The 27555-nt window shown below is 44.3% G+C and overlaps 1 protein-coding gene and 2 long non-coding RNA genes across 4 annotated transcripts in view; all 3 read right to left on the bottom strand.

The window, feature by feature from the left end:
• LOC148126775 (uncharacterized) overlaps positions 1 to 27555 on the bottom strand; it is a 279119-nt gene that overhangs the window by 122411 nt on the left and 129153 nt on the right. The window lies entirely within an intron of this gene.
• On the bottom strand, positions 14 to 27298 carry FLOT1 (flotillin 1). 2 transcript variants are annotated; one of them, XM_087923388.1, is made up of 13 exons: positions 27225 to 27298; positions 22255 to 22312; positions 19487 to 19562; positions 19020 to 19110; positions 18173 to 18316; positions 15860 to 15979; positions 14493 to 14588; positions 13366 to 13518; positions 9989 to 10170; positions 8088 to 8133; positions 7854 to 7991; positions 5998 to 6162; positions 14 to 4659 (listed from the first exon to the last, which is right to left on the bottom strand). In XM_087923388.1, exons 2-13 carry the CDS (start codon positions 22295 to 22297, stop codon positions 4624 to 4626), a joined length of 1290 nt encoding a protein of 429 aa, XP_087779514.1. In that variant the 5' UTR covers positions 22298 to 22312; positions 27225 to 27298; the 3' UTR covers positions 14 to 4623. The 2 variants fall into 2 exon arrangements, with proteins under 2 accessions (XP_087779514.1, XP_087779515.1); XM_087923389.1 differs by having other exon boundaries at positions 14 to 4656.
• LOC148126776 (uncharacterized) lies at positions 2924 to 23163 on the bottom strand. Its single transcript, XR_015741571.1, has 2 exons — positions 22452 to 23163; positions 2924 to 3705 (listed from the first exon to the last, which is right to left on the bottom strand). It is a non-coding gene; the product is annotated as an uncharacterized LOC148126776 (long non-coding RNA).

Below are 27555 nucleotides of genomic sequence, written 5' to 3'. Positions count from 1 at the left end.
CACAGATACACTGTACAGTAAATGTAGGTTTTTACTTCCAGAAAGGTTTAAGCAAAGTCCAAAATAAGCAGTCCAAAAGTCATTCACAGGTAAATCAGTCAGTTTTTCAATCCAGGGATAATCGAAATATCAAATTCCAGTGTCAAAAACAGTTCAGTATCAGACTTACATCAAATCCAGTAATATCAGTCAATTAGGAAAAATGGAGCAACGGCAATACTTTCCAACAGAAGGAAACAGAGATACTCAGATACACTCTCTTCTGAGACTAAGACTAAACAACCCAGGTTTCTGGCTCCATCTAATGGATGTTTGAGAAACCACATCCAATTGCATGCTCTTGCATTCCCTTAAAGATATAGTACTAAAATGTTTATCCTGGTTTATATATTTCTAACCCAAATACCTGTTAGGTGACTTATATTCCTAACAATGGCCCTTGGGTAGAATACATGCAATGAATGTTTGTGTTGCTGCAGTCTCCTTTGGGGTGTTTTTGTGCAGGTCAGAGGGAGGCAGAAATTCCAACTTGGGGTCTGCTTCAGCCTCTTGGTGCAGGGCTTTGGGCAAAGGCTGGAGGGAAGAACCACTGGTGGCGAAGAGCCGGAGTGGGACTACATCATGGCCTGGAACTGGTTGACCATCTCAGTCTGCTAAGCCTCCAGGTGCTGGTACCTGGCCTTGCACTCCCGCAGGTCTTCCCTCTGCTTGGAAAACCTATGCTCATAGTCCTCAGTGAGGTGCTTCTGCTGACCCTCCTCCTCGGTCAGATCCAATTTGAACTGAGCCAGCTGTTTTGCCAACTCTTTCTTGTGGTGGTTGCTTAGCTACAATTGCTTCCTGTTGGGGCCCTAAGGAGCCTGGGTAGGCAGGTGAGGAGTGTCTGGGAGAGGGGAGAAGAGCATGGCAAAGTGCCCCTCGATATGAGTGACATCAAGTTGGCCATGCCCACCCAGTCACATGACCACCTAGCCACACCCACCCAGCCGGTCATTAGGCAGGATCATATTAGTGGTCCACGGGGTTTAAAATTATGAATTTAGTGGTCCCTGAGATCTGAAAAGTTGGTTTAGACAACCCTGTTTTAGACAACCAGATTTAGACTGCAACCTTAGACCGAGAATGTAGTTATGTATGCACGTTTGGGAAGCTGGATGAAGCTGTTAATCATCTCCGTTTGTGTCCAGTGCCTTGTATTTCTATTTAAATCAGTCGTGTATTCTGAATTTGTGCTGGACTTGCAAAGGTGCCCTTCTGTCTCCTCTTTTGGAATTACACCTTTTCTTTGCAGCAAGGTGTAAACGGCCCATTTGCTACACAGAGTATTTTTGGCTATCTGGGTCACCCATAGAAAGTTGCCTTACTCTAGCTATACTGACTGGGGTATTCTGGGAGTTAAAAGTCCACACATCTTGAAGCTGTTGAGGATCAACACTGCCTTGAACCAAGCCCAGCTGCATTTATGGATCACGCAAAACCAAGGTTTATTTTAATAGCTTAAATATATTTTACCACTTTTCAAACAAGGGACTGGGTTCATACATACTGAAGAAAAAGCAAATGAAGTAATAGGTATTATGCCTTCGCAGAATATGTGAAACCATCTACTGGCTAAACTAACTAAATGATCTCTATTACCTACAGTAAAAATTCCTGACAGCTCAAATCATCTCTTTACATAGCAGCTTGTATGCTTTAGACACTGAGAGAGATACAATTCGGGGCTCCTTAGATACTCATGGTTAGAGCCAGTTTGGTGTAGTGGTTAAGATGCTGGCCTGGAAGCCAGGAAACTGCGAGTTCCAATCCTGTGTTAGGCACAAAAAGTGGCTGGATGATTTTGGGACAGTCACTGTCTCTTAGTCCAACCTGCCTCACTGGGTTGTTGTTATGGGGAATATAAAAAGCAGGAGTATTAGATATGTTCTCTCCATTGCAATGACCACCATGTGATATAATAATAACAATCTCAAGCACACCATTGGCATTGACAAAAATCGCTATCGGTCAATTGCAAAAGGCAGCTTTACATGGAACAGCTTACATTCTATGATGATGAATTTAGTTATTCTACAACAATGCGTGCCTATTATTCCAGGTCCTCGGGAGGAACTTGATAGGTGAATAAAATAATGCCCAACCCAGTCTAATCATCTGGCTCACTTTGCAATCAACCATAATAATAATCATCCCAACTGCAATCCAAAGGATTGTTCAGAGATTATGCAGACAAAATTCGTATTATATCTATACTGATAAAGCAGGATCACACGTGAAAACAGAATGCAGTTTGCTGTTATGTATTTTCTATACAGGTAGCTCTCAACTTATAACACTTCATTTAGTGGCCGTTCAAAGTTAGAACGGGACTGAAAAAAGTGACTTGTGATCATTTTTCACACTTATAACCATAGCAGTGACTTAGTGCACCTAGTCACGTGATTGACATGCGGATGCTTGACAAATGACTCACATTTATGACAGTTGCAGTATCCTGGGGTCATGTGATCCCCTTTTCCAAACTCCCCAAAAGCAAAGTCAACGGAGAAACCAGATTAACCCCTTTGTTACTAATGGCAGTGATTCTCTTAAGAAATGTGGCAAGAAAAATGGTAAAGCTCTCTTAACAAATTCCTCGCTTAGCAACAGAAACGGGCTTGTAGTTGTAAGTTGAGGACTACCTGTATTCATAGCAAGTATTTTCCTAGGTTCAGGATATTAGATCAGGGGCCTTCAAACTTGATGCCTTTAAGACTTGTGGACTTCAACTCCCAGAATTCCTCCACCAGTCATGTTAGCTCAGGAATTCTGGGAGTTGAAGTCCACAAGCCTTAAATGTGCCAAGTTTGAAAACCCTTGCATTAGATGGGGAAAACATGGACCAGAAAGTAGAAATGGCTGCACAGAAGGGACACCGGAGGCATTCATTAATCTTGGCCTTTATTCTTAGTTGACAATCTCAAGTAGCATGAAGAACGGACTGTCCTTCTCCTCAGACCAACACAGACAAGGCACCATGCTGAGGCCACAACACACGAGCAAGCAAGAAGGCCAAACCCGGCATATGTGAATTCCGAAGCACAGGTCCAGGGGTGATATTTTAAGCCACTGTAGAAGGGCTGCCGTCTGACCACGTGAGCTTCGTGAAGATATGAGCACATGGCCTCCTTTAACGATTTGGGACAACAAGCAAAGATCAGAGCATCAGCAGTTACGGTACAAAACTTAAAAGCTTTCAGGGAGCGTCCAAAAATTTAGGGGAGAGATAGTAAGTAGACAGTGAAAATGAGGACTCTTTGCATTTTCCCTTCTAGGGAAATGATGATGTATATATATCTACTCTGTTAGTTCAAACAGATATAAGGCACATTCAGATGACGATTTTAAGAAGAGGTGAACATGCAGGCAGAAGAGACGCCTATGAGAATGGTCCTATCCTGAGGGAATCTCCTCTCTTCTTGGCAGGGAGATCTTTTTTTATTTAACACAGGAAAACTGCTGTGGACCCCCAAAATTGAGATTAAGAACTGGGAGAGTGGGAGCGGTGAGGACAGAAGACAAAAGACCCAAAAGGAAGTTTGCTAAGTGGAGGAATCTTAGCTATACGTAGCACCAAACACTATGGCACACACGGAGAAGATGGTGATATATCAAGCAAGTTGGGAAGGGTTAGATCGGGGTGGGGAACAATGGCCCCTTTTATGACTTGTGGACTTCAACTCCCAGAATTCCTCCTCCAGTCACGTTAGCTCAGGAATTCTGGGAGTTGAAGTCCACAAGTCTTAAACGTGCCAAGGTTGAAGACCCTTGATTTAGATCAAAGGTCTCCAAACTTGGCAACTTTAAGACTTGTGGACTTCAACTCCCAGAATTCTCCACCCAGCATAGCTTAATTAATAAGCATAGCTGGCTGGAGAATTCTGGGAGTTGAAGTCCACAAGTCTTAAAGTTGCCAAGTCTGGAGACCCCTGGTTTAGATCAACGGAACTGGGATATCCACACATCTCTAGGCTTGTTAAGGACTGTAAAACCGAATCCCTCTCTGTACCTAGGCGGTAACTCTTTAGGGAAACGGCTGAACAAAATCCTAAATGACCTCCCCTTGCTATAGAAATCCCTGAAATCAGGCCACCCACCTGGCCTTTAAAAAAATAAATAAAAACAGATCTTGGGTTTCAACCTTCATCCTTACTCCATTCTTATATTCTTCCAGGCCTTTTTAGAACTAGAGCCGTTGTTAGATCCTTGAGGACAGCTTACGTATAGGGAAAAAGGGTATCTAGTGACCAGCAGGCTCAGGTAACAAAAACAGCATCAAGGAAAGGAACGACGGGATCCTGTTTTACAAAGTGATGGTGGAAATCAGTATACACGGATCCACACTGCGACACACTGATGTCGCAGGTCCACCCAGAGACATCACCAGCTATCACGGTGCTACAGCAGAGTAACGAGACCTCAGCATTTGCAGATACTGATCGACATGCAACAATCTTGTCCATAGTAAAGGTATGGCATTCACAGGAGGGCACTGATAGGAGGAACGCTAAATATGGGCGCATATTGATGATGATCCATGGGTGGTCACTCTCAAGACGACTTTTTCTTGTCCTTCTGACCCCATCAGTTCATCCGTCCTGGTTTCTTCTGACTCATCTGCTGCAGAGACACCAACCCCAACCCCGCCACAGAAAATTAAAATTCAGTCATCACTCCCATGAACATGGAGACTTTCCCCAGTGAAATATGCATTAGAGTCTCCGTGGCGCAGTGGTTAAGAGTGCAGTACTGCAGGCTACTTCTGCTGACTGCCGGCTGCCTGCAATTTGGCAGTTCGAATCCCACCTGGCTCAAGGTTGACTCAGCCTTTCATCCTTCTGAGGTGGGTAAAAGGAAGACTCAGATTGCTGGGGGCAATAGGCTGACTTTGCAATCCCGCATAGAGAGGGCTGGAAAGCACTGTGAAGCGGTGTATAAGCTATTAGGTGTGTTTCTTCATCTCCAAGAGGTCTCAATAATACTCATGCTCGCTGGGGAATTCTGGGAATTAAAGAGCTCTCATCTCAAAGGTGTTTAGATTGGGGTAAGATGGAATAGTCGCCAGAACAGAGATGTTCTCCATTAGCATAGACCAGGGATGTCAAACTCAATTTCACTGAGGGCCACATAAGGATTGTGTTTGACCACAGGGGGGCGGGGGGGGCATAGTTGGGGGGAGTGGCCATCTCAATGTCACTCATTGAGGCTCTATTTTTGACCATGTCAGTCCTCTCGGGGTCTGTTTTCATCCACAATTGCCCTCCCGGGCTCCGTTTTTGGCCACAGCAGGTTCCTGCAGCCTTCTGCCAGTGTAAATGGAGCTTGAGGAGGTTGTGCGGCCCGCCCAGGCTTCGTGTTTGACTGCGACAGCCTCCCGCAGCCTTCTGCATCAAAAACATAGCTCCGGGAGGCCGCGCACAGCCTGCCTGGGCTCTGTTTTCAGCCTCGACAGCCTGCAGCAGCCTCCCCAAGCTCCCTTTTTACTGGCAGAGGCACCACGGGCCGGTCCTTCGCTGTTTCCAAGGTGGGCCCGCGGGCCATATCTAAGTACTCCATGGGCCGGATCCAGCCCTCAGGCCTTGAATTTGACACCCTGGCATAGAGAATCTGTGGCCCTCCAAATACTGAGAAACTACAACTCCCAACATCCCTAGCAAGCACACTGATTAAAAGTACCTCAGGCTACCTACTTCCAGAAGATGAAACCCAGAAAGGTGTTGCTCATCACTTGAGCTGTGTTTTCTCTTTGGCTAATTAAGGACCGCCTCTTTTGTCTCCAACCAATTGTTTTTCCTCCTTCCACACAGCCCAGATTTTGGGTTCTACTTAATCCGCTAAATATGGAATGGAAGCCAGGATAGGTAACCGCATATTTACTCTAGCTAAGTTGCTACTGAGAAGGGCTTTGTATTTGCTCCACCCCTTCCTCTCCGCAGCTCAGCAATCTTCGAGCGATACCTGAGAGATGCTAACACCGGTCAGCTTCTCAACAGTGTCAGGCAGCTTATTCATGATTTCCAGGACTTCCCCGGTCATCTTCGCAGCACCCACATCTCCGTTCCCGCTTGACACCATGGTGATCTTATTGACGGAAGCCAATGGTTTGCTGATCTCTTCGGCTATCTGTGAAGGGAATGCGAAGACACCCAATGATTAAGGTAGCAAACTTGGATAGAGATTGCAGTTCAAGTCCCTACTTGATCAGGAGACTGAGGGAGATGACTTTGGGCTTCTCTCACTGTCCAAACTACCTTACAAGATTGTTGGGGTGGGAAAAAAAATCAGGGAAAATTCCAATTGAAGACTGGAAAAGTCTTTCCAGCGCAAAATAGTATACAGAAGCAAAATATTATTACCCTCAAAGGGACCATTTAGACCAGGGGTGTCAAACTTGATTTCATTGAGGGCCGAATCAGGGTTGTGTTTGACCTTGGGGGAGCGAGGTGGGTGTGGCAGGGATGGGCGTGGCCAGCTCGACATCACTTGTGTTGGGGATGCATCTGAGGTGACCAAGTGCTAAGGCAGAACTTCCCTCAGATCCTCCCTCACTCTTATTAGAATCTCTTTCCTTCCTTCCTTCCTTCCTTCCTTCCTTCCTTCCTTCCTTCCCTCTTCAATCTACTTTCTTCTTCCTTCTCCTCTTTTCTTATTTTTCCTTCCTTGCTCTCTTCTCATCTTTTCTTCTTCCTCTTTGAAAGAGCCCTGAATTTGACACCCCTGACTGAGATTAAGGATATCTGCAAAAGGCCCGCGGCTTCTTTTTGCCCTATACTTCTGATTTCCAGCAAAAAACATCCACTGGAGAAAGTTAGTCATGTGGTACCCACTTAATGACGGTGATGACTTACAGCTGTAATTCCAGATTCAATTATTAAGTCATAAGTTGAGGATTAACTGCACTAGAAGTGGGCGGGGGGTGGTTCCTTGGTGTTCTCTGGGCTTGGTTGTTTTGTTGCAGACATTTCATTACCCAAACTAGGTAACATCATTTGTGCAGCACTGATGATGTTACCTAGTTTGGGTAATGAAATGTCTGCAACAAAACAACCAGACTGGGAAATCATCAAGAACCCCTCATTTCAACCTCGAGATACAAATATTCTCCTTTATCTATACTAGAAGTAATGGGCAGATTTGTCCAAGTATCAAATCCCACTGTCAAAGCCTTCAAGCCTTGAGGGACAAGGAAATTGCAATTAATGACTTAATAGCCAGCCATCAATATCCTCATTAAGAACTATACACAACCAGGAACCATGCAGAACAGCCCAGTGCATACAATCTGGAGGGAGGGAGGGGAGAGAGAGACAGACACAGAGAGAGAGAGAGAGAGAGAGAGAGAGAGAGAGAGAGAGAGAGAGAGAGAGAGAGAGAGACTGCTTGCAGACAGCTCGTCATTTGCACTCTTTTAGAGAGTCATTGAAGCACTTGGGAGGTTTATCTGTATCCTCATATTTTTAGCTATACAATTTGGGATGAACACCCTTTGAATGGTGTGGGAGTTGGAATGGATTTCCAGAGGACAAAATTGCAGGCTACAGTGGTCAGGAGCACTACTTAGTACAACTTAGATAAAACTTCAAGCGCTTCAGTGACGGTCTCAAAGGATGCAAATGACCAGCTGTCTGCAAGGAATATAAATCCTTCCATTCCACACCATCCTGTCAGAGCTGAAGAAGCTTCTTGGGGGAGAAGCGAAATGTCTTCAAAAGAAGAAAAAACAAGCAAGTCCGATTGCCTCCTGAAAAAAACCACCTTTGGGACTTCATCTTCCTTTTTTTCTCCTTGGGATTACACGAGGAGGACGTGCTTACCTCTGGAAGCTTCTCCAAAAGCATGTCCACCATGGCAACCTCTTGATACTGCTTAAAAGCTTCTGCCTTCTTTGACATCTGCTCAGCGTCAGCTCGGGCTTTGGCCTCAACTGCGTACGCCTGAGCCTCGCCCTTCACCTAAAAAACGAAAACAGGATTTCAGGATAAGCTAAGTTCTCATCCACCTCTGCCTCCTCTTCGTTCCCATGAGGTAGAGAAGAAGAAAGGGCTCACCCGGATGGCTTCTGCCTCCGCCTCCGCCTGCATGATAAGCTGCATCCTGTTTGGGAAGAAAACAGGGACATGGGTTCACCCCTCTGCCCAGCATCCAACATTCAAGGGCCGCTTTTGGCCTCCCCAAAATGGAGGGGGAGACTAGGAAGCGACAGGGTTTGAGAGCAGCTTGAGGTGACAAACCCAGCTTGAGAATAGGTTTATACAGGCTGAGGCGACAGGCCGCGTGCCACAGGTGGCACCAGATTTGTGCCAGCAGGCGCTGCAGGCACACCCGCCAACTGGGTTTGAGACCTTTTTTGGCCTCCCAGAGGCTTGAGGAAGGCTTCTGTATGTTTTTCAGGCCAAAAAACTAGGCCCGTTTTGTCACTTCCTGTTTTTCTGGAAATACCGGAAGTGACGAAACGGGCCTAGTTTTCGGCCTGAAAAACCTGCAGAAGCCTTCCTCAAGTCCCTGGGAGGCCAAAAAAGGCCTCAAACCAGCCGAAAATCAGCTGTGAGGCGCAATGCAAGTAAGTGGGCGGCAGGGTGGGTAGGGATTACATGCGCATGCATAGGAGGTGTGGGGGGCGCGCATTGCCTTCTGGGTACTGGCACATGAGCACGAGCGTGCAAGCGCGCACACAATTTTTGGCACATGAGCCCCAAAAGGTTAGGCATCACTGCTCTAGGGCAGAGGTCTCCAAACTTGTGGACTTCAATTCCCAGTTGGCTGAGGAATTCTGGGAGTTGGAAGTCCACACATGTTAAAGTTACCAAGTTTGGACACCTCTGCTCTAGGGAATTCTGGGAGTTGAAATCCACTAGTCTTAAAGTTGCCAAGTTTGGAGACATCTGCATGGTAACCCACCCCTGGTTTGCAACTGGAGAGTTAGTTGCAGGAAATTTAAAAAAGGATAAAATGCGTGGAAGCCATGCTGGGAAGTCCTTTCTACATCAAACAGCAAAGGATAAGGAATATCTGTGGAGATTTTCAGTCATCTACAACGGGCTCAAAGATGCTTTTTCAAAAGGGCAACTGGACTGTTTTTTCCCCTCTTTTTTCCCCCTCAGAAACAAAAAATCCACCGTCTTCCTCTAGAAAAACAACAACAGTTCAGTTACCTTTTGAAAAAGCACCTTTGAGACAAAAGGATGGGAAATTTATGGGCTGCCAATCGTAGCCCATGGTCGCCTGACTGCATTTTACCACAGCTTTGCCAAAAAGAAAAACAACCCCGGAATTTATTTTGGGCTTTTGACAAAAACAGACTCCATTGTGAACCACTGGTTTACTTAATGACCAGGCAGGTTCCATTACGGTCATAACTCAAGGACTATCTGTATTATTTTTGTGGAGGTTCATTCCATTATTTGACCCTCCAGCTTTCCAGGTAGTCCTTGACTTACAAAAGTTCATTTAGGGACTGTTCACGGTTACGACAGCACTGGAAAAAGTGACTTATGACCATTTTTCACACTTACATTGGTTGCAGCATCCCCCTGATCAAAATTCAGATGCTTGGCAACTGACTCTTATTTATGATGGCTGCAGGATCTTTTGGGGGTGTGTGTGTGTCATGTGATCAGCTTCTGCAATCTTCTGACGAGCGAAGTCAGTGGGGAAACTTGATTCACTTAACAACCGTCTGACTAACTTAACAACGTAGTGATTCATTTGACAACGGTGGCAAGAAGGGTCATAAAATAGGCCAAAATTCACTCAGCAATAGAAATTTGGGGCTCAATTGTGGTCTACTATACTATAAAGGACTACTATACTATAAAGGACTACTATACTATAAAGGGGCATAGCCAGCATCAGTTCACTCCTTTGAAAAGTGCTCTTCTATGATGAGTAACAGCAGATTCTGAATAGGAAGGGAAAAAAAGAGGAGAATAGAGGAGTGTAATGTCCGTACCTTTCCGCCTCAGCTAATTTCTCCAACCGGTAACGTTCTGCTTCGGCTGGTTTCTTGACTTGGGCCTCCAGCGCCCGTTCTTTACGGATCATCTCCTGCTCCTGGATCTGAATCTGCTGAGTTCGCTCCACCACCAAGACCTGCATCTTCTCCTCTTCAATTTTCTGCTTGGTCTTGGCCACCTGCATGAAGGATTCAGAACAACTGAACCTGAAGGGTTCGGAAACTCCTTGCTGAAGCTTGTGTTCTGTCCTGGGCTTCACCCAAAAATCACCCAATCAATTCTTTTTTTTTTTTTGTAAATTTTATTTGAGTTTTCACAAAGAGAAAAAAAAAATACAAACAAAACATCTTTTTTGAAAGCAGAATAATCCCGGGTTACATTTCTTCGTACAGACACAAATTCAGGTTCATGCTCATTTTTATACTCTGTTCCATATCTTATTACTATTTTACATTTTCTGCATAGCTTCTCCCCTCTTTTAATTTTCTCAATTTTATTTTAATTATCTCATCTCAATTCAAATCATTGTATTTATATTTTTTGTCTGTCCTGTTTCAATTATCTATTATCTTTTCTCATTAAACAAAATTTCTCCTGTAGTTACTGATTGGAGTATGACGCCTTTATATCTTTTCCCTAAAGTTGTAACATTCAATAGAATACATAACTTCCATTCAGATTCTGCTTGGTACATTCTTAAAATACACACTGTATTCTTAAAAAAAGAAAAAAATTATAAATATATATAATTAAAACAACATTCCATTCCAATTCAATTCTATCATTAATATTAATATTCATTAAAGTCTTAACATCTTTAACATTACTTTTCAATTAAATATCATACTTCTATCGGAACAATTATAAGCTTTCCATAATTAATCCCCCCCCTTCACTTATATTTTATAAAACATTAACTAATTAAAATGTTCCCGTTCCTTCCTAATTCAATTTTCTCATTTATTTTATTTCACTTATTTTATTCACAAACATTTCACTAAATTACACTAACTATTTTATCTCTCATTTTAATCATACGTTGTTTCCAATTTTCTAAAGTTATTTCTATTACTAATATAACAATACAATCTTATGTACCTTTACAGAATCCCTTTTTCAGTTAGATTTTCACCCATTATCTCTAAATAGGTCCTGTTTCTCTATATCTTGCTCCGGTCCTTTGTAACTTTTTTTCCTTTCCTTCTTCCCTCTCTTCTTCTCTCTCCTTTTTACCCCTTGTCTCTCTACCTCTATTTCTCTCTTCTGTCTTCCCCTTTTCTGTTGCTTTCCAGTATTATACTTATTTTTCGAATTATTTTTCTTTTCTTTGGTTGTTTTTTTAAGTCTTAAATTCTCCATTCTCTTTCCCCCCTTTCCTTTTTCTTCCCCACATAGAATTACTTGTTCATTAAAGATCGTTTCTTCTTTGTCCCAGTCTTCTTGTTTTGCAGTCTTTTCTTGTTGTTTCTCATAGTTCCAAATCTCCATTTCTAAGAATTGAAAGATGAAGCCAAAAGAACCCTTTCCTTCTTGTGCATCTTCTTTGTATTTTTTAAGTTTCATTTTCAATTCATCCAGAAGTGGTGCCATTGTATAAATTTTTAAACAACCACCTAGTTGATTTTAGTCATTCAAATAACTAAAAATCCAAAGATCACCAAATAATCCAAATACACGCAAGCTGTTCCTTTTTTGCTCTTTTTTTTCACTTTCTCTTCCTGAGGTTATTATTTAGTTGCAAAGTTTCAGTTAAAATATATCTTTTAGAAGTCTTGTTGAAGTTTTACTTTAGATTCTTTTTAATTCCAGGCAGTCTCCTCCCTCTTCCAGATCCTGTCCCTTATTCTTTTTCTCTCCCTTCCTGCTTATGAAAAAGAAAGATTTTAATGTCCAGAAATCTTTATTATCCCTTTGGCATTTTGTTTTATTTTCAGCTTAATTGCCTATTGATGTCAAAGTGGATTTTTCCGATTTCTTATTTAAGTCTCTTAGTTTTCAGTATAGGGAAGGAGAGAGAAGAAAAAAAAAAGCCAAACCTTTCCCTTTTCACTTTCCTTCGCTGCTTCCGACTCTTCTTTGGGAGCGATGTTATTTTTTGTAAATTTAAATTCCAGGGTACCTTGGTTGTTGCTTTTACAATTTAACCCGGTCAGCCAAAACCTTCACTTCTTATCTTCCTCCTGCACATTCTTTTCTGGTCGAGTTCTTCTTTGTGGTGGCCATTTCTGACCACTCCTGCAACCGCCTTCGGGAAAGGGAGTAATGGCCAGCTGAGGAGGAGAGATGCGGCTCTCCTCAACCCTGCTGGCGGTCTCCCCCCTCTTCACCACCTCTACGGGGTGGCTTACCCCGAAACCAGCCGGCTTGGGGCGCTCCAGCGGCGAGCCCAGGCAGAAACTGCGCACGATCGCGGATTTCTGTCGTTGAAGCCCTTCAAACCAGAAGACCAGCACTCAGTCAATTCTGAGTCCCGGCAAAAACCTCTTTATTTACGATAATGTGAATTGGTTCATTCACAGTCAGCCAACAGCTTGGCACACATTCTCCCGAAGGTGAACTAATTATCTCAGACTGTTATCAATCCTGCAGTGCTGCCTGGTAAACAGTTCCATACTCACTGTTGCAGGGAAGGCTGGATTTACAGACTTTTACAGACCCACAAGGCTGGAACAAACACAAACATGCAACGAGCAAGTTGTTTCCTTCAAAAGCCCCCTCCTCTTTTGTTCCTCTTTTAATTCTGGTGGGAAGGGCCATTCGTCGGCCACCAGTGGCCTTGCTCCCATGTTGATTCTGAGTTCTTAATTGCTCCTTTCTTTTAACAGCTGTGCACATACGCAGGCTGGGAAACGGTTCCAACTGCTCCCCAGCCTCACTGCTATCTGAGCCCGAAAGCAGCTGATGACTGCCAGCCTGCCCTGGCCCCATCTCTACCTCTGATGCAGATCCCTCATCCGAGCCTTCCTCAGCCTCCAAGACTGGCCCAGGTTCCTCCCAATCTCCTCACTACTGTCCAACTCTGCTGCCAGCTCCACCAGCCCCGGCAGGCCACAACAGCTTGTTCATAGCTCAATATGTCAACATCCCATAAAATTTATGCTCTAGCTCAGGGCTGTCCAACCTTGGCAACTTTAAGGCTTGTGGACTGCCCCCTGGCTGGCTGGGGAACTCTGGGATTTGAAGTCCACAGATCTTAAAGTTGTCAAGGTTGGACAGCCCTGCCCTAAATGAAGGATGTGACTAGGCCGAGGGGCAGGAATCACAAACACTTTCCTATGCATGTTTCATTTGAGGAAAAAAAATAAACTACAACTTATTCCATCTCCGCCACCTGCCAATGCCCTTTGACTGTCTGTGCGGTGGGGTGGCTCACCTGCAGCTGATAGGCCAAGTCCGATTCGGCTTTTCGCGTGTTCACCTCAATGTCGTAAGCAGCCTTCTTCAGCTCGAAATCTCGGTGAGCTTTGGCCATCTCAATATCGTTCATAAACTGAGCAGACAATTTCTGTTGCTTGGCTGTGGCTTCCTAGAGGTGGACAAGATGGGAGAACTCAGAGGCAGCGCCCGACAGGAAGAGTGAGGCAAGAGCTCAGGGACAGTGCAAAAGCCAAGAGCACTGAAGAAGTTTTGATTTAAAAAAAAAGAGTCTCAAGTTTTTGTTGGATTCCTGGTGAGTTTATGGGGAAGTCTATTTGATACTATTGGGAAATCATTTGGCAGTCACGGCCTTCCTTTCTACAGCTTTGGATTTTCCAAGTCGTCTCCCATCCAATTAATACCATTTCCCTGAAAATACAACCTACCCTGAAAGTAAGTCCTAGCTTGATTTTTTACACATGCGCCCAATGTAAGCCCTACCCTCCAAAATAAGCCCTAATTAAGACCCCGCCCACTCCAGAGTGCACAGGTAAAAATTAAGCTAGGATGGGGATGAGGCGGGTGGAGCTGCCCTACTACTTACCCTTGAATAGTTGTAGCCAGGCCTCACACATCCTGACACCTGCCTTGCTGGCCCATTTCTTCTGCAGCCATCAAGGCTGACCAAGCTTTCATAAAGGCCTCTGTAGCTGCTAACAAAGCTCTGGATCGATCCGGAGATCTGTTATCGGCTGCAGAGGCTTTCAGGAAAGCCTTGCTGGCCACAGAAGAAGAAGTTCCTGAAGGCCTCTGACAGCGAAAAGGAGGCCGGGGGCGACATGCACAAGTGAGGTCAGTCAGTGGATGGCATCCCCCCAAAATAAGACCTGGTGCCTTTTTTGGTGGCAAAAAATGTAGGGTTTTATTTTGGGGGAAATATGGTATCCAGATCTGAACTTGCTAAGAATCATAGGGCATGAAGGGACTTTGGAGGTCCTCTAGTCCAACCCCCTGCCCAAGGCAAGAGACCTTATTCCATGCCAGAGAAATGACTGTCCAATCTTTCCTTAAAAACCTCCAGCAATCTCTAAAACAAGGTAGACAGACAAAGTCCATCACAACTTTCCTTCCACAATTGCACACCTTGATGCCAGCATCTCTCTTGGCTTCAGCTTCTCCAATCCTGGCATCCTTCTGTACCTGAGCAGTTCGGGCTTTTCCCAGAGAATGAAGATAATCCTACAATTGATAAGACGGGGAGATGATGGACAGGAAAAGCAATCCAGAATCCCCAGAAAACACCCATTTTGCAAACAATATCTGGTAACGTCTGAATTCTGATTTTTTTTTACCCCTTGGGTTACTGAACAGTTGCAGAATAGACGGGCTCTAATCCTGTCCCAAGTGAGGAAACCCAGGTTCCAATCCTCCCCCTGAAGCACTTTGAACTAATCGTTCTCTCTCAGCCCAAACTAGCTCACAAGGTTGTTGTGGAGAAAAAAATAGGAAGAGATTAATGTGTACGCTATGAATTAAGATGTCCTTGGAGAAACAATGTGGAAATGATGGTTGCAACAACAAAATACGTGTTAAGCTCAGGAAACTGAGAAAACAACTCATTTGGGCTCCACCTTAATTCACTATAGGAAACACTTTCAAGATTTTGTTACTATAGCCTACAACCATAGAGTTCTGGTCAAACTTAATATAATTATTTCTATATTTAATATAATCCAACCTGTCAATAAATGCGTTCAGTCCAAAACTTGGTTGTCAGTATCAGAAAGAACCTTGTATCATTTTTCCATTAACAAGAAAACAAAAACAAAAACAAATCAAGCAATTCTATTTGGCGTTGGGATAGGTTGATGCTGGTTTTCTATGTCTATTGCTGAAAGATTGTAAATCTGTTGTGGTTAGCCGGCAGCAGGTGCGGATGGCTGAGGAGAGCGAGGACTCAGATGAGGGGCCAGGACCATTAGGGAGTGAACTGCTGCCTTCAGAAATTGTGGGGGCTGGCAGCAATGATGAAGAGGTTCCCAAGGAGCCTGTGCCAAGTGTGCGTGCACGTAGGATTGCTTGCAGGAAGCAGCAGCTACAACAGCACGGGCGACTCGGGTGTAAGGCTGCAAGATAATGGCCCCTCCTTCAAGAAGATAAAAGCCAGCTGTGAAGCCAACGTTCTTTGCAGAAGGCAAAGACATTTTGAAACTCCAGCCTCGTGGACATTCCAGTATCCTGAGTTTGTATTTGAAGATTCTTGTATTGCAAATTATTTCTTGTCTGTTATCTTTTGGCAGACTCGCACAGTTTGGCAAGGCTTGTGCTTATCACAGCTAATCATTTTGCAGAAGCATTAAAAGGTTTCTGTTCCCTTGGCATTGTATTTGATTTGTTGGAAAAGGGCGTGGGTCAGAACCATATCAGACATCCTTGGTTAAGGTATGACTGAACATTCTCAGTGACATGAACAATGGTTTGCATCAATACCAAACAGCCCATATGTGCACCTGATCATCGTGAATATCCTTGAGGGTATAACTGACCACACTGATCCCCATGTTGACCAGGTCAGACGAGGCCACTTTGAAGACCTGCTCTGAAAACTTCTGACGGTCCTTGTAGATTTCCTGTTTAACAAAGAGAGGTTAACTATGTTAGTACCAAGCAGAGATTCGGCTCACCAGTTTTTAAGCCCATCTAGAAGCAGCATCAGTTAGAGTGGTGTAGTGGCCTTGAGGTAGAGCTCTTGCCTCACAATCAGGAGGCTTGTGAGTTTGAGCCTAGGCAGAGGCAGATAATTCTCTCTTTGGGCACAGTGAGAATGTATCTGCTGAAAAAAAACTCCGCATTGGCAACAGGAAGGGTATCCAGCCAGTAAACACTCGGCTCCATTCAGTTGCCGAGACTCCACCCCGCAAGGGATTATGAGGTCATTAAAAAATGATGATGATAGAAGCAGCATTCCTGGTGGGACGGAGAAGAAGGCCCTTCTCCGTGGTGGGCCCCTCTCTCTGGAACATCATATCCCCAGAGATTAGAATGGCTCCACTCTAGCACTCTTCTGGAAGGCACTGAAGACCTGGTTTTGCCAGCGGGCCTGGGGAACCCAGAGACAGATGGAGCCCATCAAATGGCTAGTGTGATCTGCTGTCAGCGGGGCGGGGGGTTATTTTTTTTATTTTTTTCCAGATTTTGTTCTATTGTACTTTATTAATTTATTTGATTATTTTTGTTAGTTTTTATTGTTTTTTATTTTTATTTTTAAATTTGGTTTTGTATTGTGTAAGGCAGGGGTGTCCAACCTTGGGAACTTTAAGCCTGGAGGACTTCAACTCCCAGAATTCCCCAGCCAGCAAAGCTGGGGAAGAATTCTGGGAGTTGAAGTCCTCCAGGCTTAAAGTTGCCAAGGTTGGACACCCCTGGTGTAAGGCATCTCGAGTCGCTATGGGCGAACAGGCAGCAATATATATTAAATAAATAAACAAACAAATAAACCAACTCTTCTTTTTATCCTATAGCCTAGGGTAGCATCTTTGTTTGTGAACTCTCAAAACAGTCTTTCTTCACTCAGTCCTCTCCACAGGGGTTGGAGTCCAAGGTCCCCACTGTCCCATGGCTAATGCAAACCATAATTCAGTGCAGGGTTGTTGTCTGCAGGGAGCGGATTAAAAGAGACAAGCCTATGTTCACAACCACACCATTGAAAGGCCATCCCTCGTCAATGTGTCTTGTGAAAAAGGTGTGAGGTTATGGTTGTGGTTACCGCAACCTTTTTGACCCTTCCTCCTTTAGATACCCCCGATTCAATTCAATTGGATAGATTAAAGTAACAGCCCAGCGTACACAACTGGAGAGAAAACATCTTTTAAGAATAACAGAATTGGAGATATTCTAGCCCACACCCTCCTGTTCAGGCAGGAAACCCTGTGTCAGTGGGTGGCTAACCTTTTCAACACCAAGTGCTGAAATGGGAGCATGCGCATGTGCCAGAAACCGGAAAAGCAACTCCCTGATGCATTTTCGTGAGAGCGCCGAAAACTGGAAGCTTAGCTTCCCGGCGCGCATGCATGTGAGTGCAAAGACCAGCTGCCAGCGTGCGCGCATGTGCTCCAGGGAGCTGCTCTTCCAGTTTCTGGTGCTCCTGTGCACGCGAAGACCAGCTGGCTGGCATGCATCAGAACCCAGAAGAGCAATGGGCGATGGCTGGCGTGCCCGGAGAGACGGCTCTGCATGCCACTCCCGGCACAGGTGGCATAGGTTCACCATCACGGCCTTATATCATTTCAGGCAAATGGCTGTCCAATCTCTTCTTGAAAACAATCTCCAGTAGATAGAGCATCCACAACTTCCGGAGGAAAGTCATCCCACTGATTACCGGTAATTGTTTTCACTTTCAAGAAATTTCTCCTTAGCTCTAGATTGCGTCTCTCCTTGATTTGCTTTCACCTCGCTTCACCCCATTCTTCAACCAGTGGTGACATCTTGCACACATACTTATACTCCCACAAGCACACAACTCCAAACTCGATTGCAGAAAATATGACTTCAGCAACAGAGTGGTCAATGTCTGGAACTCACTACCTGACTCCGTTGTTACAGCCTCAACCCCTCACAGATTCAACCTCAAACTGTCTGCTGACCTCACCCCATTCCTAAGAGGTCCTCAAAGGGGACATGCATAGACCAGGGTGCCTGCCGTCCCTGTCTTACTGTCCCCATTCATCTGTATTTACTTCCTTTGTTCCTGTTTATGTTCATACCTGTACTTGTTATCTTGTACAAGTTTGACAAACTAATAAAATAAAGCGACCTCTACTTACCTCTACTGTCATATGGGCCATGATGGCTCTCTGATGTCCTTCCAGGGTCTCCAGAGCAATGTGCGCAACTTCTGCTTCAGATTTGCCCAAGAACATTTGGCAAGCAGCTGCCAGCATCTCCTTGTTCTGGCCCTGGATCTTCACCTAGGTGGGAAAAGATGGTGGAAGAAAAGAAGGGAAACGGACCTTGATTATATCTCACCCTTGACATGGAGTTTGTCAGCCTGTTTCTCTTCTAACCAGCTGGTGATTGTCCTCTTCATCCCAAAAGAGAGTTCCATCAAATCAAATCAAGGGAAATAACAGGAGAACGGAGCTGGAAAGCAGGTTAGTGGGGTGGGGAGGGAATGGGGATTTTGCAGTAGCCTTCCTGTCAGCTTTGGAAGCCATATTGAGACCCTGATGCTGCCACACTTTGAGACCTGGGAAAATGGGAAGGGGGAATTTCTTGGAATGTACGTAGTTAGACATAACAACATTCTTTTTTCTAATTCAAGGTCATGTTATTTTGCGCATAAGTGAGGGGAAGTCTCAAGTTGGGATGGAGGATTATTGGGGCATGTGATGTGATGATGGGCGCAGAGGATGGACTTGTAGGTTTTACTTATTGTTATGAAGCCCGGAACTTTCAGATTCGGGATTCCCCAGTTGTGCCAGTTTACTATCCAGAATAAAAAGAATTTTTGAGAAGATGTCTGTCTCAGAGTTATTGGTTGGAGGTGGTTTTCTGGAACGCTGACACTTCCCTCGCCACGCCCACCAAGCCACACCCACAGAACCGGTAGTAAATTTTTTTGAATCCCACCACTGAATTCCTTGGGTGTATTGCTGGAAAGAAAAAAATTACCTGTGCAATGCCAGTGACTGAAATGGGGACCCCATGCCGGGTATAAACTTTCTCACTCTTCACATTTAAGGTCAGAGTGTTAAGTGAGATCCTGTAAGAGCAGGAAGGAAAGGATGAATGCACACACAACACACACACACCCATTAATTTCAGCTCTAACAAAAATGTCACCCTGTCTTTCTATCGGTGAATTCAATGAGGGCAAACAGAGCACTCCTCCACTCCATTTTAAACTCAATTAAGGTTAATGTCTGAAGGATGCAATGTGGTTGAATGGCTCGGCATCCTGCCAACCCTGGCTAATCTCGGAAGCTAAGCAGGGCCAGCCCTATTAGTATTTGGATGGGCAACTGAAATGTAACCAATGGGCTACATTGTAAGCAATGGGCTTGCTTAATTAAGAGAGTGACCAAGCCTTGGTGAGATCCTGAGAACCCGTAAATAGAGCCTTTCACAGCACGATTTACCTCTGAATCTGTTGTATGCACGGTACCACAAACACCCGGCCACCAGCAATCATAACTGGGGGGCTGCGGCAGAAACCTGGGGAAAGAGATAAACAGTGCAGAATCTGCCCAGGCTAATTTAACAGATTAACAGAGTTGGAAGCGACCTTGTAGGTCATCTAGTCCAACCCCCTGCCCAAGCAGGAGACCCCACACCATTTCTGACAGATGGCAGTCCAATCTCTTCTTGAAAGCTTCCAATGATGCAGATCCCACTTGAATTCTTTACATACAGTCTATACTTAGCAACTTACCAAAGCTAAAAAAACCATGTGTTTCCTTAAGGATATCTACTTGTCTTACCAGATCAGATAGGGTAGACACGCTCCTGATTCCTTCCCCCAGATATTATGACCTAAGGGGAGCTAGGAAGCATAACCAGATCCCTTGATCGATCCAGTCAATTAGATCCCTCGGTCAACTGTTCATTTGGGGGTTTTTTTGATAACTGATAATAAAAAGCAAAAAGTCCTCTACAGAAAATTGTTCAGCAGGCACAGAAGCTGATCGCTTCTTTGGGAAAATGAAGAAAAATGGCCAATTAATTCAGGGATCTCCAAATTTGGGAACTTTTCAGACTTATGGACTTCAACTCCCAGAATTCCATGCTGGCTGGGGAATTCTGAGAGTTTTGACGTCCATAAATCTGAAAAGTTCCCAAGTTTGGAGACCCTTGAATTAAAGGAAGAGGAAACAGAATGTAATACAAATAGCCCTCGACTTACAACTATTTGTTTAGTGACTATTCAAAGTTGTAATGGCACTGAGAAAAAGTGATCTATGGCTGTTCCTCACAGTTACGACCGTTGCAGCATCCTCATGGGCACCTGATCAAAATTCAGGAACTCTGCAAAGCGGCATATAATTACGATGGTTGCAGCCTCCCAGAGTCATGTGATCACTCTTGGTGACCTTCCCAAGCAGCGACCAGCAAGCAAAGTCAATGAGGGAGGCCCGATTTGCTTAATGATCGCGTGATTCACTTAACAACTGCAGTGATTGGTTTAATAACTGCGGCAAAAAAAGGTCATCAAAAATTAGGCTCAAGTCACATAAGAACAACCTCGCTCAGCAATTAGAGTTTTGGTCCTTTTTGTGTGATCGTTAAGTCAAGCCTTGTATTCTAAAAAAAAAACATGGGAATTGCTGACCAAGATTATCCAATAGGGCATGATTTTGTTATACATTAGTGGCCAAAATTGTGGAAACTTTTGGGAAAAATGTCTCCTTGTGTATTTTATTGCCACCACTACCAAACAGGGAGATTTTGGTCTCATCATTCCAAATAACACTGTCCCATTGTTCCGCTGTCCGGGTAACATGGGTTTTAGCCCAGTTTAGTCTTTTCAACCTTTGTTTGAAAGATATAAAAATGGCTTTTTTGTGGAATTCTAGATTTTAGGCCAAATTCCTGCAGTCCGCGCCGAACAGTCCTTGTAATCAACTTCACATTGCATTGCACCATTTCATCTTGTATACACCCAGATGATTTTCTTCTGTAACGTAGGCACAGTCTTAATTAATTAATTCTTCTATCATCACTTGCTGTTGTGCACCTTTTCCTGCCTTTACCAGCGTGGTTTTGTAGTGACTGAGTCCCCTTATACCTCTTCAAAAACTTAGAAATGCCACCTTTGGTTAAGTTTCCACTAATTTTTCTTCTGATTTCTTTATAACTGTAGCCTTGTTCACTTAATAATACTATTTTACATCACTTTCTGGGCAACAGTCAACTCTTTGCACCATTACTTTAATTTTAGTGTGTTTTACAAGCTTACTAAATAAAAGAATACAAAAAAACCCCAACCAACTTGATAGCAATCACATAACACACTGACAAATGTCCTCCTCTGAGCTTTAACACATGACATCAAAAACTGAATCTGATTGGCTCTCTAAACACCTGATTGTCTCTCTAAACACATGCTCATTGGCTACAATCAGATGAAGGAAAGTTATCTGATATCAACCTAAGTAAGTTGTGCTTCCTTTTTCTTGTTATTTGGTTATATCTTTTCATAGAATACAGATAATTGAACAAACTTCATTGCATTACGTTCTGGATTAAATGATCATTCCATAGATATATAATTTTATGGTACTACTTTAAAAAAAGTGGTGCTATTAGTCATCAAACCTCAAAAATACACCTTTCCCAAAAGGTTTCCACAATTTTGGCCGCTACTATAGATCCCCTTCATAAACGATTCCAAAGGACTGTGAAACACTTTGGCTTCTGTTCCAAAAATCTGTTTTAAAAAGCGTAGGTCATGACTGTTAACACCCGTCAATAATTCTTTAAAGCAGCTGTGTCTTTTCCCAGGACTGTACAGCTGCCCTATGCTGCACAGCTGTATTAACAACAAGTTTGAGTCTGTGCTCTAATGATTGTACAGCCAAAACGTGATGATTGGAAAATGGGAAGCCAGCACAGTCAGGGGAACAGCCCTTGCTGGAGGAAATCCACTTTGTGAAAATAAAAGCACTGAGTAGTTAAAAAGAAAGAGGAGAAAATGGTGTCTCCAAATGAAATCCTAAAGAGCGAACTGCATCTGAACAGCTGAAAGATGGTTGAACGTGCAAAGTGATCCATGCATGCTTGAACAGAGCAATCTGAAAGAAAACACGGCTAGCTTAGACAAAGGCTGCATACATTTTGTGGCTGCCCTGAAGGCTGATCTTATCAGATAAGAAAGCTCAGAAAACGGAACAGGAAATGGAGCGCTTACCCGAGACAACCATGGCTTCATTGGGGCCACAGGTAAAGAACATCTTGCTCTAGAGAGTCTGGAAAAGAACAGAAAACTGGGGTTTCAGGATAGTAGGGCTGGAAGGGACCCTGGAGGTCTTCTAGTCCAACCCTCTGCTCAAGCAGGAGACCTTATATCAGGGGTGTTCAAACTTGACAGCTTTAAAACTTGTGGACTTCAACTCCCAGAATTCCTCCTCCAGTCATGTTAGCTCAGGAATTCTGGGAGTTGAAGTCCACAAGTCTTAAAGTTGCCATAAATCATTTCAGACAAACCCAGAAGTGGTATTCAGCAGATTCTGACCAGTTCTGGAGAACCAGTAGCAGAAATTTTGAGTAGTTCGGAGAACTGGCAAATACCACCTCTGACTGGCCCCGGACTCATCTCTTCTCTGCCTCCCGAGTCCCAGCTGATCAGCTGGGTCTTCTTTGCTTGCTCTGCACAGGAGAACGGAGCTGGAAAGCAGGTTAGTGGGGTGGGGAGGGAATGGGGATTTTGCAGTATATCCTTCCCCTGCCACGCCCACCAAGCCACACCATGCCCACCAAGCCAAGCCCACAGAACCGGTAGTAAAAGAAATTTGAATCCCACCACTGGACAAATCTCTTTAAAATCACCAGTGATGGAGCACCTGTAACGTTTGAAGGCAAGTTGTTCCATGGATTAATTGTTCTGATTGTCAGGAAATGTCTCCTTAGTTCTAGGTTGCTTCTCTCCTTGGTTAGTTTCCACCCATTGCTTCTTGTCCTGCCCTCAGGTGCTTTGGAGAATAGCTTGACTCCCTCTTCTTTGTGGCAGCCCCTGAGATATTGGAAGACTGATATCATGTCACCCCTAGTCCTTCTCTTCACTAGACTAGCCATACCCAGTTCCTGCAACAGTTCTTTATATGTTTTAGCCTCCAGTCCCCTAATCATCTTTGTTGCTCTTGTTTCATATCTTATTTCATATCTGGCCTTTCCGTTTCCCCTGTTGTGAAACATCCTGCTTGCATTAAGGTGGGATAATGTGAAACCCTCCAGATGTTGCTGGATAGTGGGAGATGGCCAATACTTCATTTCAGAACTAAAAGTTTTTTCATCCCCACCCAGAATTAAAATACGCTACACCCCTTCACAATTAATCTCCCCTCCTTCAAATTAAATTGCTTCAGACCTAGGATCCTATTCAGGGGTGGGATTCTACCAGTTCGCACCTATTCGCTACAACAGGTTGTTAACATTCTAAGCAGTTCTGAGAACCGGTTGTTAGAAGAAATTACCGGCCTAATCCTGTAAGGAAGGCAGGAAGGAAACATTCTGGTGTTGCTTACAGAAACTGCCTCTCCGTTAACCCTTATTATATTCTTGGCAGGACTAGACTTCCTGTCTCAGGAACTTCTCTGGAGTTTTTCCCCCCTCCTTTGCTGGTACTTGCTTGTGTGGAGTGACCATTCAAAGTTACAATGGCACTGAAAAAAGTGACCCTTTTTCACACTTACGACTGTTGCAGCATCCCCACAGTCATGAGAGGCCAAGCGAGGAGATGCGTGCCTCGATGTGAGTGATGTTGATTTGACCATACCCAGCCAGTCACAGTACCACCAAGCCACGCCCACCAACTAAGCCACACCCACAGAACCAGTTGTTAAAAATAATGAATCCCACCCCTGATCCTATTCAATGAACTACCTGATTTTTTCCCCAGTGCTTAAATCTGCAGCCAAGCTTGCAATGCAGATTCCTTAAAATCAACACAACTTTGGACTCAGCACCAAAGAATAGGGAATAACTCTGACTTGATGATAGAACACCAATTCTGCATGGAGAAAATCTCACATCCATTCCCAATATCACCAATTAGATTAGAAAAGATCCATGCTGGAAACATCAAAGAGTTCTTATGAATGAAGAATTCTTGAGGAATCTACTGAAGGTAATAAAGCTGCTGATGCCAACTACACTGGTCACTGAGCTTCCTCCAACCCAGGGATTTTGGCAACTTCCAAATATATGGATTCCATCCCCTGGAATGTCACACACATCTGTCCACACATCTGGAAGTGGACAAGATTGGAAAATCCTGGTGTAACCAAAGCTGCTTGTTTCTATGGATATTCACACAGCACCTACCTTAACCTGGTGCTCTCCAGATGTGCTAGGTGTTAGGAATGTAAGTCACCTAACAGTTATTTGGGTTGGAAATATATAAACTAGGATAGACATTTTAATACCGTATCTTTAAGGGAATGCTAAAATTGTAATTGGGTGTGGTTTCTCAAACAGCCATAAGGGAGCCAGAAACCTGGGTTGTTTAGTCTCAGGAAAGTCGCAGTGAGTCTCTGTTTCTTCTGTTGGAGAGAGTTGCCTTTCCTCCATTTTTCCCTATTAATTGTTATTCTTGGATTTGATGTAAGTCTGTTACTAAACTGTTTCTGATACTGGACTTTGTTACTGGATTATCCCTGGACTGAAAACTGACTGATTTAACCGTGAATGACTTGGACTGTTTATCTTGGACTGTGCTTAAACGTTTATTGGAAGTAAAAAACCTACATTTACTGTACAGTGTATCTGTGTGCTGTTTGTGTATTATTCTTCACCACTCTCACTACGTCTCCCTGTATGCGCTCATTCTCCTAACGGGGAATTACCTCAACACTAGGCCCACTCCCATAGTTTCTACATGAACTGGAAATGAAGGTCAACAGATGGAAGTCACAAAGTCCAACACACCTGAAAGGCACCTAATCCAGAGAATCTCCTTATAGATCCCAAACCTGGCAACCTTTGCATTCTGCTACTTAGGCCTTGTCCCTGGAATCCTCAGAGCCGAAATAACTCATTTTCAAAAACAAAAAAAAAACAAGCAAACAAAACCTTCTGTGGATCAGAGTTTGTCCATTGCTGCTAAACTTCTATTGCAGCGGTCGCCAAACTTGGCAACTTTTAAGATTTTTGGATTTCAACTCCCAGAATTTCTCAGCCATGCTCGTGTTTCCCTTAGTTGCCAAAGTCTTCTCAGATGATGGAGATGCTTGGAAGTGGATTTTGGATTGCTCAAAATGAAAAGGGACATATATACCAATTCCAAGCCTTACAGAGCTCTGAAGTTCACGACTGACTTTTGGATTCATCTCCAAGACAGGGCAAGGAAGTTATACAGCTGTTTCAGGACTGGTGAACGACCCCAAGTCTAGTTAACTAAGTTTGCCTTAGAATTATCTAAACTTTCCAGAACACTTTTGAAGGCAGCCCCACCTCTGACAGCTTCCAGTCAATTACACATCCTAGCCCGCAAACTGTGACAAAAGTCATAATGCGTGTGCTTGGATGAAGAACAGCATTTTACAAGAGTACTTGTTAATTGTTAACACAATAGATACTTGAGTCTATCTAACATAACCAAAGAGTAGTGTTTCTCAACCTCGCTAACTTTTAAGAATGTGGATTTCAACTCCCAGAATTCCCCAGCCAGCATGGCTATTGATTGCTAAGAATTCTGGGAGTTGAAGTCCACATTCTTAAAAATCACCAAGGTTGAGAAACCCTAATCTAGAGCTTGTTTTAAAGGACAGAAGGTTATTTAGAACAAGGGTTTTCAAACTTGACAAGTTTAAGACTTGTGAACTTCAATTCCCACAATTCCTGAGCTAACATGACTGGAGGAAGAATTCTGGGAGTTGAAGTCCACAAGTCTTTAAGCTGTCAAGTTTGAAGACCACTGTTTTAAAATGTTGGATGGTTTTAGAATGTTAAACGTTACATAAAATACAGGTAGTCCTTGACTTACAACCATTCATTTAGTGTCTGTTCAAGGTTACAGTAAGCATTGAGAAAGTCACTTGTAACTGTTTTTCACACTTAAAACCATTGGAGTATCCCCAGGGTCATGTGATCAAAATTTGGGTGCTTGGCAACTGGTATGTATTTCTGACAGTTGCATGTCCTCAGGTCATGTGATCAGCACGTCCCCTTTCCACCTGAAGACAGTGAAGGAAGCCTAGTTTGCTTTATGATGTGATTCACTTAACAACTGCAGTAATTCGCTTAACAACGGGAGCAAAAAGGGTCATGAAATGCAACACAACTCAGTTCTAACTGACTCTCAGCAACACAAAATCTTGGGCATACATCGAGGAGTACCTGTAATGTACATTTGCCCGGAACTTTTGCACTGGGTGACATGCATTTATTTATACATAAAAATGGAAAGGATCAAAGAGGTCATCTAGTCCAACCCCTTCTCAGGACAAGATTCTGTGAAAGGAATCCATCCAGCACCATTATTCTGAGCAGAGCATTTCAATGCTCAATAGTGCTACCTTTATTTCCTCCTAATTATCCTGATAACCATCCCCTTTACCGTAAGTCTTGCCACTGGCCGCATATATTTCTTCTAAGTATGTCAATCATGGAAGAGGCTATATCCTCCTCCCCCCAGCCCCCCCCCAACCCAAAAATCTGGAGCCATTTTCCACAGGAAGATGTAATTATTTAGGCAGTGCATTTAGCCACGGGGTGTCACTTTCGTTAAGGCGAGCAGCTCATGAGGACTAGTGCGTTAATTCAAAGTAAGCACCCTCCAAAGCGGAAGATGACCCAGTAAATTTCCACACTTACAGGAATGCCAGCCGCCACATCCTGTAGCGTGGGGTTTTTCTAGGGCAATGGGAAGCTTTTCTCCGGGAAATAGGAAGCTTTTCGTTCCTAGGGATTGATTGTCCCCACGGCGGCTTATACTTATGCTATCATTAGCGCTTGAGGAGAACACACCCAGAGAAGAGCCACCGCTCTCTGCAAAAGGCAGCCGCAGGCCTGTTATTATTCGTGTGCATTTGGCAAAAGAGCGCAAGGGAGTTGCGTGCAATCTTGAAGCTGCCCGCTTCTCCTCTGCCCGCTGCTCGTTGGCGCAAGAACCGCTTCTCCCCCACTCCCCCTTCCCGGTTCCCCTCGACGCCCGGGCCCTACCTGCCTTCCCAGGACCCGCTGCTTTCTGCTCCCAAACAGGCACACACCCTTCCTGCCGACGCCGCGCCTTTCCCGGCAGCCCTCGCTGGCTCCTCACTTTCGCTTTTCCACAAGCGCAGCCCCTGCTGGAGGCTGCCGGGCGGCGCAGGGGCGGCTGATGGCGGGAAGGGAGCAACACCGCCGCCGCCGCCACCTCAGCCGCTACAGCCGCCTCGCCCGCGCTCGCCTTGGGCTGGCCGGCCGCCCGCCCGCCCGCGTGGCTGCGTTCTCCGTCGGGCGAAGCGGCTGAAGACGGCACCTGAGGTCCATCTGGTGGCCGCCAAGAATATAG

Source organism: Pseudonaja textilis, chromosome 2, assembly GCF_049901715.1.
Source record: "Pseudonaja textilis isolate UNSWEBS1 chromosome 2, rPseTex1.2, whole genome shotgun sequence".
Lineage (NCBI taxonomy): Eukaryota > Metazoa > Chordata > Lepidosauria > Squamata > Elapidae > Pseudonaja > Pseudonaja textilis.
This window is presented reverse-complemented; position numbering and strand designations above follow the sequence as displayed.